The following is a 13,588-nucleotide window of genomic DNA, read 5'->3' on the forward strand; positions in this document are numbered from 1 at the left end:
GCCAAGGTGCCAGCTAATGTGGATCCAAATAAAGAATAAAGGAAGCTATCCTCCAGCAGCAGAGACCCAGTCCACTAGTCCCTCTCAGTGGGTGTCTCTGCCTTAACATCCCCAGGCTTGTGCATGACTCTAACCCAGGCAGGAGAACTCTAACCCAGGCACCCTGAGGCAGGCAGGTGTCGGTCAGCAGAAAGCCCTAGTGATGGCTGCAGCATCAACAGTCCTCTACTCTAAATGTGTGTATGCTGCTTTTTCTGTTCCCCAACAGCGAACACAGCTAACAGGCCTACTGTAGATCACAGTTCCACCCAGCACTACTGAGTGTATAGTCAAGTACAACATCTGCTTCAGACAACTTGAAGTTCACAACTGATGAACTAAAACTCTATGGAGGAACCATAGACTAGTGGTCGTTTCTACCATATTTCATATACCAGTCATTTACTTTAAAATCAGTGAAGGGAAGTGAACAAGCGCACACTTTGGGAGGAAGTAGATCATTGGGCTGTAGGAAGGGTCTGCAGTGTGTCTGATCAAAGAGCAGTCCCATCTGGCTATGACGGTGTGAGAGGCTGCTCTGATTGGTTGTGTTGTGACTGAGTGCTGATGTCATGATGTGTCTGTTTTCTAGAGTGGCTTTACTCCGCTGCACATTGCTGCTCACTACGGCAACATCAACGTGGCAACGCTCCTCCTCAACCGCGGCGCTGCCGTGGACTTCAAGGCCAGGGTAAGACTCCTCTAAAACTAGGCCAGGGTAAGACTCCTCTAAAGCAAGGACCAAGGTAAGACTCCTCTAAAACTAGGCCAGGGTAAGACTCCTCTAAAGCAAGGACCAGGGTAAGACTCCTCTAAAGCAAGGCCAGGGTAAGACTCCTCTAAAACTAGGCCAGGGTAAGACTCCTCTAAAGCAAGGACCAGGGTAAGACTCCTCTAAAGCAAGGCCAGGGTAAGACTCCTCTAAAACTAGGCCAGGGTAAGACTCATCTAAAACAAGACCAGGGTAAGACTCCTCTAAAACAAGGCCAGGGTAAGACTCCTCTAAAACAAGGCCAGGGTAAGACTCCTCTAAAACTAGGCCAGGGTAAGACTCATCTAAAACAAGACCAGGGTAAGACTCCTCTAAAACTAGGCCAGGGCAAGACTCCTCTAAAGCAAGGCCAGGGTAAGACTCCTCTAAAGCAAGGCCAGGGTAAGACTCCTCTAAAACTAGGCCAGGGTAAGACTCCTCTAAAGCAAGGCCAGGATAAGACTCCTCTAAAACAAGGCCAGGGTAAGACTCCTCTAAAGCAAGGCCAGGGTAAGACTCCTCTAAAATTAGGCCAGGGTAAGACTCCTCTAAAGCAAGGCCAGGGTAAGACTCCTCTAAAACAAGGCCAGGGTAAGACTCCTCTACAACAAGGCCAGGGTAAGACTCCTCTAAAACAAGGCCAGGGTAAGACTCCTCTACAACAAGGCCAGGATAAGACTCCTCTAAAGCAAGACCAGGGTAAGACTCCTCTAAAACAAGGCCAGGGTAAGACTCCTCTAAAACAAGGCCAGGGTAAGACTCCTCTAAAACAAGGCCAGGGTAAGACTCCTCTACAACAAGGCCAGGATAAGACTCCTCTAAAGCAAGACCAGGGTAAGACTCCTCTAAAACAAGACCAGGGTAAGACTCCTCTAAAACAATGCCAGGGTAAGACTCCTCCATAACAAGACCAGGGTTGGTAAGTCTCCTCTAAACAAGGCCAGGGTACGACTCCTCTAAAACAAGATCAGGGTAAGACTCCTCTAAAACAAGGCCAGGGTAAGCCTCCTCTAAAGCAAGGCCAGGGTAAGACTCCTCTAAAACTAGACCAGGGTAAGACTCCTCTAAAACAAGGCCAGGGTTGGTAAGTCTCCTCTAAACAAGGCCAGGGTAAGACTCCTCTAAAACAAGATCAGGGTAAGACTCCTCTAAAACAAGGCCAGGGTAAGACTTCACTAAAGCAAGGCCAGGGTAAGACTCCTCTAAAACAAGGCCAGGGTAAGACTCCTCTAAAACAAGGCCAGGGTAAGACTTCACTAAAACAAGGCCAGGGTAAGACTCCTCTAAAACAAGGCCAGGCTATGTGGGGTGGCTAGTCCTCTTCTGGCTGTGCCGGGTGGAGATTATAACAGAACATGGCCAAGATTTTAAAATGTTCATAAATGACCAACATGGTCTAATAATAATAAGGCAGAACAGTTGAAACTGGAGCAGCAGCACGGCCAGGTGGACTGGGGACAGCAAGGAGTCATAATGTCAGGTAGTCCTGAGGCATGGTCCTAGGGCTCAGGTCCTCCGAGAGAGAGAAAGAAAGAGAGAATTTGAGAGAGCACACTTAAATTCACACAGGACACCGAATAGGACAGGAGAAGTACTCCAGATATAACAAACTGACCCTAGCCCCCCGACACATAAACTACTGCAGCATAAATACTGGAGACAGGAGGGGTCAGGAGACACTCTAAAACAAGACCAGTATAGGTAAGACTCCTCTAAAACAAGACCAGTATAGGTAAGACTCCTCTAAAACAAGGCCAGGGTAAGAGTCCTCTAAAAGAAGACCAGGGTAAGACTCATCAGGCCGAATGTGCAGGGTAGTACCCAATAGCCCCTGCAGATATCATTCTACAGCTGCTGGAGTCAGTCTGCACTCCCCCTGCCAAGGCCCTTACACATGGACACACCCTGCCAAGGCTCTCAGTCGGTCATATCTCTGCACTATGAAATATGAGCCTATAGATGCTTATAGATGCACATCATGCATTTACTCTGTCATAGCACGTGATTTGAGCTGGTTTGAGCTGATATATGAATACCATTAGCTGTCACTAGAGGGAGGTGTTCTTCAGCCCAGTACCACAGACTACCTCAGACATGACTGTCCTGCAGACACAGTTCACTAACCCCAGTACCACAGACTACCTCAGACCTGACTGTCCTGCAGACACAGTTACTAACCCCAGTACCACAGACTACCTCAGACCTGACTGTCCTGCAGACACAACTGACAGTGATACTGTACTTTAGGTTGTGTTAAGGGTATCTTCATAGGGTGTAGCTGTTTACAATACACTCAGAACATACCACTGATAACCTGCTGTTAGTGTCATTCAAAGTGCTGCATGTGTGGGTATTGTCTTAATGTCTAATCTGATGGGAATAATGACTATACTGTATGTGTGGGTATTATCTTAATGTCTAATCTGATGGAAATAATGACTATACTGTATGTGTGGGTATTGTCTTAATGTCTAATCTGATGGGAATAATGACTATACTGTATGTGTGGGTATTGTCTTAATGTCTAATCTGATGGGAATAATGACTATACTGTATGTGTGGGTATTGTCTAAATGTCTAATCTGATGGAAATAATGACTATACTGTATGTGTGGGTATTGTCTTAATGTCTAATCTGATGGGAATAATGACTATACTGTATGTGTGGGTATTGTCTTAATGTCTAATCTGATGGGAATAATGACTATACTGCATGTGTGGGTATTGTCTTAATGTCTAATCTGATGGGAATAATGACTATACTGTATGTGTGGGTATTGTCTAAATGTCTAATCTGATGGAAATAATGACTATACTGTATGTGTGGGTATTGTCTTAATGTCTAATCTGATGGGAATAATGACTATACTGTATGTGTGGGTATTGTCTTAATGTCTAATCTGATGGGAATAATGACTATACTGCATGTGTGGGTATTGTCTTAATGTCTAATCTGATGGAAATAATGACTTTACTGTATGTGTGGGTATTATCTTAATGTCTAATCTGATGGAAATAATGACTGTACTGTATTTATGACTTGATGTTGTGTCTCCCCTTCTCAGAATGACATCACACCGCTGCATGTGGCTTCTAAGAGAGGGAATGGCAACATGGTGAAAGTTCTGCTGGAGAGGGGAGGCACGATAGACGCCAGGACTAAGGTTAGATATACACTGTACTACATTATACAATGGGTGGGTCTAATCCTGAATGCTGATTGGTTAAATCAGCATTCCAGCCGGCGTCTATTCCACAAGTTACCACCGGCTAAATCTATGACATTAAAATGCCTATTTACTCTCTTCCATCTGACTGCACAATCCACAGTCTCATCAGCCCAGCCAGGCAATTTATAACCTTTATCTCCACTATAAAAAGCATCTAGACATTATCTCACATTTCTTTTAGACTAACATTTAGTTTTAACAGCGGAGATTTGTATAAACCTTGCTGTCTGTCACTCCGACATTTTCAACATTGTTTCTATATTCATATTAGATCTCCAGCTGTCCCATAGTAATGTGTCGGGTGTCGGGACGAGACAGACAGGCAGGCAGAGTTTCTCAGACAGTCCAAATCATGAATCAGCTTGTATACTTTTTATGGATATATACAAAGAAATGTCCATTAAAAGGTTAATATAAGCTAAACGAAGTGCAGATAGTTTGTAGTCTTTCCAGCTTCAGTTTGAAGTGATTGTGTTAGCTGTGTTGTTGGCTCCTCTGAACAACGAGTGAGCAGTCCTGACGAGTGACCACATTTCCTACGCCTGGCAAAATCGTACCTCATTAGCTCATCGTTATGGATGTATCCAAATAAATGTCACTAGAAAACAACTTGAGCAAATGAAAATGCGGCTACTTTGCTGTTATTCTGGCTGTACTTTTTGACGTGATGGTAATTTAGCCGTAGTTGGCTAGCTAGCAAGCAAGGGATAAAGATGTTGCCAGCCAGAATGGCAATGGAACATTCATCACTTTAGAAGTGTCTTTGTGTTTCCAAGTCACTAAATCTTCATCAGCGCCAATTGAGAATGCACTGAGTACAACGCTCAGTCGGACCTCATAGAGCTTCCCACGATGTAGTGACGCAACGTGAAACCTGTGAATTCTTAACCTCCATGTTTCTGTTTGGGTTTATATTATGACATAAAGCCCTGTATGGCAGTACAACGCTCAGTCGGACCTCATAGAACTTCCCACGATGTAGTGACGCAACGTGAAACCTGTGACCTCCATGTTTCTGTTTGGGTTTATATTATGACATAAAGCCCAGTCGGAACAACTCAGTCGGACCTCATAGAGCTTAGATGTAGTGACGCAACGTGAAACCTGTGAATTCTTACAGTCGGACCTCATAGAACTTCCCATGATGTAGTGACGCAACGTGAAACTGTGAAACTCTAGTGAAACGTGAAACAGTGAATTCTTAACCTCCATGTTTCTGTTTGGGTTTATATTATGACATAAAGCCCTGCATGGCAGAACAACGCTCAGTCGGACCTCATAGAGCTTTCCCACGATGTAGTGACGCAACGTGAAACCTGTGAATTCTTACAGTCGGACCTCATAGAACTTCCCATGATGTAGTGACGCAACGTGAAACCTGTGAATTCTTAACCTCCATGTTTCGGACCTCACAAGAACTTCCCATGATGTAGTGACGCAACGTGAAACGTGAAACCTGTTTGAATTAAAGCCCTATACAGTCGGACCTCATAGAGCTTCGATGTAGTGACAACGTGAAAGCCCTGTATGGAAGCTGCTCTTCTCTAGTATTGTCTCAGTCCCAGATGTAACATGGTTGTTTTGACAATAGAAATAGCAATACTACTGTAAATGATTCATGTTTATTGTCCTACAGGAGGACTGGTCTGTGGTCAGGTTTATTGCCCCGGGAGGACTGGACCATGGTCAGTCAGATTCATGGTCAGATTCATGTTTTGTCCTACGGGAGGACTGGTCTGTGGTCAGATTCATGTTTATTGTCCTACGGGAGGACTGGTCTACATGTTTATTGCCCTACTGGAGGACTGGTCTGTGGTCAGATTCATGTTTATTGTCCTACAGGAGGACTGGTCTGTGGTCAGATTCATGTTTATTGTCCTACGGGAGGACTGGTCTGTGGTCAGATTCATGTTTATTGTCCTACAGGAGGACTGGTCTGTGGTCAGATTCATGTTTATTGTCCTACAGGAGGACTGGTCTGTGGTCAGATTCATGTTTATTGCCCTACGGGAGGACTGGACCATGGTCAGATTCATGTTTATTACCCTACGGGAGGACTGGTCTGTGGTCAGATTCATGTTTACTGTCCTACGGGAGGACTGGTCTGTGGTCTGATTCATGTTTATTGTCCTACGGGAGGACTGGTCTGTGGTCAGATTCATGTTTATTGCCCTACTGGAGGACTGGTCTGTGGTCATCATGTTTATTGTCCTACAGGAGGACTGGTCTGTGGTCAGATTCATGTTTATTGTCCTACGGGAACTGGTCTGTGGTCAGATTCATGTTTATTGTCCTACAGGAGATGGTCAGATTCATGTTTATTGTCCTACAGGAGGACTGGTCTGTGGTCAATTCATGTTTATTGTCCTACGGGAGGACTGGTCTGTGGTCAGATTCATGTTTATTGCCCTACTGGAGGACAGATTCATGTTTATTGTCCTACAGGAGGACTGGTCTGTGGTCAGATTCATGTTTATTGTCCTACGGGAGGACTGGTCTGGGGTCAGATTCATGTTTATTGCCCTACTGGAGGACTGGTCTGTGGTCAGATTCACTACGGGAGGACTGGTCTGTGGTCAGATTCATGTTTATTGTCCTACAGGAGGACTGGTCTGTGGTCAGATTCATGTTTACTGTCCTACGGGAGGACTGGTCTGTGGTCAGATTCATGTTTATTGTCTGCTAAATGACTTAAATGTAAATGTAAATGTCCTACAGGAAGTCAATCTAGCTCACACACAACATACACAAAACATCTAGAAAGCCCAGCAGGAAAGAACCAATAGTCAGAGATCCAGTAAGTAACCTGTGTAATGCCCTACTTCCCCTTAACCTTTGACCCCAGGACGGTCTGACCCCTCTCCACTGTGGCGCCAGGAGCGGACATGAACAGGTGCTGGAGATGCTGCTAGACAGAGGAGCTCCCATCCTGTCCAAAACTAAGGTACAGTAACTATGACAATGTCTTTCTCTCTGTCCCTGTCCCCCCTCTAAACTGTCTGTCTGTCCCCCTCCAGAACGGTCTGTCTCCCCTCCACATGGCCACCCAGGGGGACCATCTGAACTGTGTTCAGCTCCTGCTACACCACGAGGTTCCTGTTGATGATGTCACCAACGACTATCTGACGGCCTTGCATGTCGCCGCCCACTGCGGACACTACAAGGTCGCCAAGGTCATTGTGGACAAGAAGGCCAATCCCAACGCTAAAGCACTGGTAAGCATCAGTCACACTGTGTATTTAAAATCGCTGTTAGATGTTAGCTTAGCTTAAGCTTAGCATTATTTTAATAATAAGTTAGCATTAACTTTAGCAGTAGCTACTCTTCCTGGGATCCACACTAAATTGGAAACACAGAAGAGTGACATGGGAACAGTAACATCACTTCCTGTTGTATATCATTCTGCCTCATCCAGTCCACAGCCTCTGAGGCTGACAGTAAAGTGTGTTGGCTGGCTGCAGGGTTAGGGCTAGGGTTTATGGCATCAGGCAGCCACTAGTATACTGGTATGGTGTTTAGTCATTGGAACAGAATGACTGAAGTGTAGAGAGAAAAAGGAAGAAGTAAAGAGGGAACTGAAGAAATAACACACGGTGCCAAACCTCAAAGCAGCCAGAGGCCAGTTACTGTAACTCCACATGTTTATCTGGTTAGTATCTGGTTAGCTGTGTGTTTACCAGGCTGGTTAGCTGTGTGTTAACTAGGCTGGTTAGCTGTGTGTTAACCAGGCTGGTTAGCTGTGTGTTTACCAGGCTGGTTAGCTGTGTGTTAACCAGGCTGGCTGTGTGTTAACCAGGCTGGTTAGCTGTGTGTTAACCAGGCTGGTTAGCTGTGTGTTAACCAGGTAGGACATCTGTAGAGTTGTGTTGTGTGTTAACCAGCCAGGACATCTGTAGAGTTGTGTTGTGTGTTAACCAGCCAGGACATCTGTAGAGTTGTGTTGTGTGTTAACCAGCCAGGACATCTGTAGAGTTGTGTTGTGTGTTAACCAGCCAGGACATCTGTAGAGTTGTGTTGTGTGTTAACCAGCCAGGACATCTGTAGAGTTGTGTTGTGTGTTAACCAGCCAGGACATCTGTAGAGTTGTGTTGTGTGTTAACCAGCCAGGACATCTGTAGAGTTGTGTTGTGTGTTAACCAGCCAGGACATCTGTAGAGTTGTGTTGTGTGTTAACCAGCCAGGACATCTGTAGAGTTGTGTTGTGTGTTAACCAGCCAGGACATCTGTAGAGTTGTGTTGTGTGTTAACCAGCCAGGACATCTGTAGAGTTGTGTTGTGTGTTAACCAGCCAGGACATCTGTAGAGTTGTGTTGTGTGTTAACCAGCCAGGACATCTGTAGAGTGTGTTGTGTGTTAACCAGCCAGGACATCTGTAGAGTTGTGTTGTGTGTTAACCAGCCAGGACATCTGTAGAGTTGTGTTGTGTGTTAACCAGCCAGGACATCTGTAGAGTTGTGTTGTGTGTTAACCAGCCAGGACATCTGTAGAGTTGTGCTGTGTGTTAACCAGCCAGGACATCTGTAGAGTTGTGTTGTGTGTTAACCAGCCAGGACATCTGTAGAGTTGTGCTGTGTGTTAACCAGCCAGGACATCTGTAGAGTTGTGCTGTGTGTTAACATCAGCCAGGACATCTGTAGAGTTGTGTTGTGTGTTAACCAGCCAGGACATCTGTAGAGTTGTGTTGTGTGTTAACCAGCCAGGACATCTGTAGAGTTGTGCTGTGTGTTAACCAGCCAGGACATCTGTAGAGTTGTGTTGTGTGTTAACCAGCCAGGACATCTGTAGAGTTGTGCTGTGTGTTAACCAGCCAGGACATCTGTAGAGTTGTGTTGTGTGTTAACCAGCCAGGACATCTGTAGAGTTGTGTTGTGTGTTAACCAGCCAGGACATCTGTAGAGTTGTGTTGTGTGTTAACCAGCCAGGACATCTGTAGAGTTGTGTTGTGTGTTAACCAGCCAGGACATCTGTAGAGTTGTGTTGTGTGTTAACCAGCCAGGACATCTGTAGAGTTGTGTTGTGTGTTAACCAGCCAGGACATCTGTAGAGTTGTGTTGTGTGTTAACCAGCCAGGACATCTGTAGAGTTGTGTTGTGTGTTAACCAGCCAGGACATCTGTAGAGTTGTGCTGTGTGTTAACCAGCCAGGACATCTGTAGAGTTGTGTTGTGTGTTAACCAGCCAGGACATCTGTGAAACAGAGTTGTGTTGAAACACGGAGCATCCATGTGTTGAAACACAGCCAGGACATCTGTAGAGTTGTGACCGAGGTGTGTGTTAACCAGCCAGGAAACACATCTGTGAGAGTTGTCTATACAGGCAGTGACCGAGGTAGGAACTGTCTATACAGGCAGTGACCGAGGTAGGAACTGACACACGGATCTATACAGGCAGTGACCGAGTAGGAACTGTACAGGCAGTGACCGAGGTAGGAACTGTTACAGGCAACCAGCTAGGAAACAGGACATCTACAGGCAGTAGAGTTGTGTTGTGTGTTACAGGCAGTGACCGAGAGTTGTCTATACAGGCAGTTAGGAACTGACACACGGAGCGTCTATACAGGCAGTGACCGAGGTAGGAACTGAAACACGGAGCGTCTATACAGGCAGTGACCGAGGTAGGAACTGAAACACGGAGCATCCATACAGGCAGTGACCGAGGTAGGAACTGACACGGAGCGTCTATACAGGCAGTGACCGAGGTAGGAACTGAAACACGGAGCGTCTATACAGGCAGTGACTGAGGTAGGAACTGACACGGAGCGTCTATACAGGCAGTGACTGAGGTAGGAACTGACACGGAGCGTCTATACAGGCAGTGACCGAGGTAGGAACTGACACGGAGCGTCTATACAGGCAGTGACCGAGGTAGGAACTGACACGGAGCGTCTATACAGGCAGTGACCGAGGTAGGAACTGACACGGAGCGTCTATACAGGCAGTGACCGAGGTAGGAACTGACACGGAGCGTCTATACAGGCAGTGACCGAGGTAGGAACTGAAACACGGAGCGTCTATACAGGCAGTGACCGAGGTAGGAACTGACACGGAGCGTCTATACAGGCAGTGACCGAGGTAGGAACTGAAACACGGAGCGTCTATACAGGCAGTGACCGAGGTAGGAACTGACACACGGAGCGTCTATACAGGCAGTGACCGAGGTAGGAACTGAAACACGGAGCATCTATACAGGCAGTGACCGAGGTAGGAACTGAAACACGGAGCGTCTATACAGGCAGTGACCGAGGTAGGAACTGAAACACGGAGCATCCATACAGGCAGTGACCGAGGTAGGATATTGACACGGAGCGTCTATACAGGCAGTGACTGAGGTAGGAACTGACACACGGAGCGTCTATACAGGCAGTGACCGAGGTAGGAACTGAAACACGGAGCGTCTATACAGGCAGTGACCGAGGTAGGAACTGTCTATACAGGCAGTGACGAGGTAGGAACTGAAACACGGAGCGTCTATACAGGCAGTGACCGAGGTAGGAACTGAAACACGGAGCATCCATACAGGCAGTGACCGAGGTAGGAACTGAAACACGGAGCGTCTATACAGGCAGTGACCGAGGTAGGAACTGAAACACGGAGCATCCATACAGGCAGTGACCGAGGTAGGTGACCGGAGCGTCTATACAGGAGTGACTAGGAACTGACACACGGAGCGTCTATACAGGCAGTGACCGAGGTAGGAACTGAAACACGGAGCGTCTATACAGGCAGTGACCGAGGTAGGAACTGACACACGGAGCGTCTATACAGGCAGTGACCGAGGTAGGAACTGAAACACGGAGCGTCTATACAGGCAGTGACCGAGGTAGGAACTGAAACACGGAGCATCCATACAGGCAGTGACCGAGGTAGGAACTGAAACACAGAGACGTCTATACAGTCTATACAGGCAGTGACTGAGGTAGGAACTGACCGAGGTAGGATACAGGCAGTGAGGTAGGAACACGGACTATACAGGCAGTGACCGAGGTAGGAACTGACACGGAGCGTCTATACAGGCAGTGACCGAGGTAGGGACACGGAGCGTCTATACAGGCAGTGACACGGAGCGTCTATACAGGCAGTGACCGAGGTAGGAACTGAAACACGGAGCGTCTATACAGGCAGTGACCGAGGTAGGAACTGACACGGAGCGTCTATACAGGCAGTGACCGAGGTAGGAACTGAAACACGGAGCGTCTATACAGGCAGTGACCGAGGTAGGAACTGAAACACGGAGCGTCTATACAGTGCAGTGACTATACAGGCAGTGTAGGAACTGAAACACGGAGCGTCTATACAGGCAGTGACCGAGGTAGGAACTGAAACACGGAGGCAGTGACCGAGGTAGGATATTGACAAGCGTCTATACAGGCAGTGACTGAGGTAGGAACTGTCTATACAGGCAGTGACCGAGGTAGGAACTGAAACACGGAGCGTCTATACAGGCAGTGACCGAGGTAGGAACTGACACGGAGCGTCTATACAGGCAGTGACCGAGGTAGGAACTGAAACACGGAGCGTCTATACAGGCAGTGACCGAGTAGGAACTGAAACACGGAGCATCCATACAGGCAGTGACCGAGGTAGGAACTGACACGGAGCGTCTATACAGGCAGTGACCGAGGTAGGAACTGAAACACGGAGCGTCTATACAGGCAGTGACTGAGGAGGTAGGAACTGAGGTAGGAACACGGAGCGTCTATACAGGCAGTGACCGGAGGTAGGAACTGAAACACGGAGCGTCTATACAGGCAGTGACCGAGGTAGGACCTGACACGGAGCGTCCATACAGGCAGTGACCGAGGTAGGAACTGACACGGAGCGTCTATACAGGCAGTGACCGAGGTAGGAACTGAAACACGGAGCGTCTATACAGGCAGTGACCGAGGTAGGAACTGACACGGAGCATCTATACAGGCAGTGACTGAGGTAGGAACTGAAACACGGAGCGTCTATACAGGCAGTGACCGAGGTAGGAACTGAAACACGGAGCGTCTATACAGGCAGTGACCGAGGTAGGAACTGACACGGAGCGTCTATACAGGCAGTGACCGAGGTAGGAACTGAAACACGGAGCGTCTATACAGGCAGTGACCGAGGTAGGAACTGACACGGAGCATCACGGCAGTGACCGAGGTCTGACACGGATACAGGCAGTGACCGAGGTAGGAACTGAAACACGGAGCGTCTATACAGGCAGTGACCGAGGTAGGAACTGACACGGAGCGTCTATACAGGCAGTGACCGAGGTAGGAACTGAAACACGGAGCGTCTATACAGGCAGTGACCGAGGTAGGAACTGAAACACGGAGCGTCTATACAGGCAGTGACCGAGGTAGGAACTGAAACACGGAGCGCCTATATAGGCAGTGACCGAGGTAGGAACTTCAGAAGACCTACAGAGGACAAACTAACTAACATGTTGTCTTCTGACTGACTGTGTCTATCTGTTCAACCATTCTAGAGTGGATCTCTGTTCTGTGGTGGTTGTGCTTGATAGGTGTACATGGACACTAAGTGGATCTCTGTTCTGGTGTGTTTGTCTTTGATAGGTGGACATGGACACTAAGTAGATCTCTGTTCTGTGGTGTTTGTCTTTGATAGGTGGACATGGACACTAAGTGGATCTCTATTCTGGTGTTTTTTGTCTTTGATAGGTGAACATGGACACTAAGTAGATCTCTGTTCTGTGGTGTTTGTCTTTAATAGGTGGACATGGACACTAAGTGGATCTCTGTTCTGTGGTGTTTGTCTTTGATAGGTGGACATGGATAGGATAAAGTAATCCTTCTCCCCCCTTAAAAGATTTAGATGCACTATTGTAAAGTGGCTGTTCCACTGGATGTCATAAGGTGAATGCACCAATTTGTAAGTCGCTCTGGATAAGAGCATCTGCTAAATGACTTAAATGTAATGTAAATGACACTAAGTGGATCTCTGTTCTGTGGTGTTTGTCTTTGATAGGTGGACATGGACACTAAGTGGATCTCTGTTCTGTGGTGTTTGTCTTTGATAGGTGGACATCTTTGGATCTCTGTTCTGGGGTGTTTGTCTTTAGGTGGACATGGACACTAAGTGGATCTCTGTTCTGTGTTGTTTGTCTTTGATGGGTGGACATGGACACTAAGTGGATCTCTGTTCTGGGGTGTTTGTCTTTGATAGGTGGACATGGACACTAAGTGGATCTCTGTTCTGTGGTGTTTGTCTTTGATAGGTGGACATGGTCACTAAGTGGATCTCTGTTCTGTGGTGTTTGTCTTTGATGGGTGGACATGGACACTAAGTGGATCTCTGTTCTGGGGTGTTTGTCTTTGATAGGTGGACATGGACACTAAGTGGATCTCTGTTCTGTGGTGTTTGTCTTTGATAGGTGGACATGGACACTAAGTGGATCTCTGTTCTGTGGTGTTGATAGGTGGACATGGACACTAAGTGGATCTCTGTTCTGTGGTGTTTGTCTTTGATGGGTGGACATGGACACTAAGTGGATCTCTGTTCTGGGGTGTTTGTCTTTGATAGGTGGACATGGACACTAAGTGGATCTCTGTTCTGTGGTGTTTGTCTTTGATAGGT

At 47.1% G+C, this 13,588-nt stretch overlaps 1 protein-coding gene across 1 annotated transcript in view; it reads left to right on the plus strand.

The window, feature by feature from the left end:
* LOC124022438 (ankyrin-3-like) overlaps nt 1–13,588 on the plus strand; it is a gene marked incomplete at its 3' end in the record, with an annotated part of 124,621 nt that overhangs the window by 67,257 nt on the left and 43,776 nt on the right. The window contains 5 exon segments of the mRNA XM_046337363.1: nt 632–730; nt 3,856–3,954; nt 6,866–6,964; nt 7,038–7,235; nt 10,190–10,219. Coding sequence (XP_046193319.1) covers nt 632–730; nt 3,856–3,954; nt 6,866–6,964; nt 7,038–7,235; nt 10,190–10,219 — 525 coding nt within the window.

The sequence above is a fragment of the Oncorhynchus gorbuscha genome, unplaced genomic scaffold (assembly GCF_021184085.1).
Source record: "Oncorhynchus gorbuscha isolate QuinsamMale2020 ecotype Even-year unplaced genomic scaffold, OgorEven_v1.0 Un_scaffold_1390, whole genome shotgun sequence".
Classification (NCBI taxonomy): Eukaryota; Metazoa; Chordata; class Actinopteri; order Salmoniformes; family Salmonidae; genus Oncorhynchus; species Oncorhynchus gorbuscha.